Source organism: Aplysia californica, unplaced genomic scaffold (assembly GCF_000002075.1).
Source record: "Aplysia californica isolate F4 #8 unplaced genomic scaffold, AplCal3.0 scaffold00049, whole genome shotgun sequence".
NCBI classification, from domain to species: Eukaryota; Metazoa; Mollusca; class Gastropoda; order Aplysiida; family Aplysiidae; genus Aplysia; species Aplysia californica.
Window position 1 is genome coordinate 1,264,752 of NW_004797319.1, and position 2,081 is coordinate 1,266,832.

The following is a 2,081-nucleotide window of genomic DNA, read 5'->3' on the forward strand; positions in this document are numbered from 1 at the left end:
AATTACAAAAAGACTAATGTAGAGTGAAATAGAGATTCCAAACGTCTACCACCAGCAGCAACAAACCTGCACATTGCGAGCTGTTGACCGCTCCATGGTTTACAGTCGTTGTATTGGCCGGGCACTCTAGACAGTTCATCTGAGCAGCTTGAGGTTGATATTCACCGATTTGACATGTGATGCAACGGTCATCTTCTGGGTCGTATCTTGAACCGGCTGGGCAAGCGACTGATGAGAATCGAAAAAATTTCGATTAATTCCAGCTTACAGACCCCAATTTGACGTTAACTGATTATACGTCAACATATTTCTTTGGTTTTGCTTGTTTCTCGTTCTGTAAACATTTAACGTCTTAGCAAAGACGTTTTGTTATTGGGAAAGACACATGACACAACTTCCTCTCTCTTCATCTAGGAGGAAGTAGGTCCCCAGAGAGAGTGAAACATTTAAGTGTAAATGACAGCCATCACCAAATGTTTTCCTTGAAGTGGAATATGTTTCGGATACCCCATCATCATCTTTTGGAGCCAGATCTGAAACAGATATCGGAGATCATGACTAGCCATATATTTCTCTGCTCCTAAACTCAGAAAACAAAACAGTCCTATATTTTGCTGTTCTTTCTCCTTCACCTACCTGTCCACGTTCTCTAAGTAAATTGCCCTTGGTCTACCCTTGCCTCTTTTGCCTTCAATGTTTTTCCCAGTGAGAGTAAAAAATGTCCAAGGGCTCTATGTCTATTCTAGTGTCCCAGAAACTCTACCTGTCTCTTCCTCATTTTTGCATTAGTTAGAGGCCCACGCGAGCGTCTTTCAGCATTGCCTCAATTGATTTTTTTTCTATGACATTCTCAACACTCTCCAAAGAAACTACATTTCTGTTGCTTAAAGTTCATTTTCACCGTTTTTGAGAATGGTTCAGCATTCACATCTAAACAGAAGGACTGACCACATATGGCCTTAGAAAAAAAAATCTTATTTTATTGACCCTGCCTTTAGCCATTTCAATTCTTAGTTTTATTTCTGCTGTACATTTGTCATCAAATGTAATACGATATTATATCATGAAGATACGAACAGTTGATTACGCTTGATCCTTTCACTTTTGCTAATGAAATTGCAATGTGGGTTTACTACTTTCTTAGTTTTAAAAGATGTTACCATACATTCTGTTTCCCTTTCATTTAAAGACCGCCCTTTTCACCACGGTATGTCACTCAATTTCCCATAAGCAGTTGAAAGTCTTTACCTAAATCTGCAGTCGGTGGTCCTTTAAAAAAGTTGGTCTATGTATTCTGACCAACTATATAAAACATTCCTCTTGTCCATTAAAATATCTCATTTTTTGATCTTATGCAAGCCTTGCCTAAGCATCCTTTCCTACTACTTACTTATTTGATTTTTGATTTAGTCTTGCTATTTTTGTTTTTATTCTTTTCTGCTTCTTGACACTTATCATTTATTCATGTTTCTTTTGCTTCGTCATAATTTGCTTCTTAGATGAATTGTACGTTTCTAAATTTTATTTTGACAGCTTTCCCTCTTCTGTTTGTTTCAATAATATTTCCTGGGGTCATCCAGTTTTTATTTTCTCTTTGAGATTTTGGGGGTCGTCTGTAGCTTCCTTTATTGAAACGTTATTTTTGTAAAATCCCATTTCCCACATAGTAACATAACAGATTTAGTAATGTGTTCTAGAGCTTGGAATTTGTTATATAGAACAGTATAGACAATTTTATCCATCTTGGTTTATCTTTTATAGACCTGTTTGAAATCTGCCATGTTGCTTGGACTTTAAGTTCAAGAAAATATCAGTATCTGATCTTACACATGATAGGTATGTCGTTACTATCACAATCTGCTCTTTTGGATACCTACTGTTCCGAAACAAGTTTAAGGTACACTTATCTACAACATTGGAACTTGTTTTGTATATTGCTATTATTGAGTAAATATAACGCCAAAATGTAAAACACAGACGGCTCCAAAGGGGGGTGGGGAGGGTAGGGGCTCCAATCGTATCATCATCATCATCATCATCATCATCATCATCATCATCATCATCATCATCATCATCATCAT

The 2,081-nt window shown here is 36.9% G+C and overlaps 1 protein-coding gene across 1 annotated transcript in view; it reads right to left on the reverse strand.

Moving 5' to 3' along the window:
- The window catches only part of LOC101851711 (sushi, von Willebrand factor type A, EGF and pentraxin domain-containing protein 1), a gene marked incomplete in the record, with an annotated part of 56,468 nt that overhangs the window by 22,672 nt on the left and 31,715 nt on the right, over nt 1-2,081 (reverse strand). Inside the window, 1 exon segment of the mRNA XM_013079346.2 lies at nt 67-228. Coding sequence (XP_012934800.1) covers nt 67-228 — 162 coding nt within the window.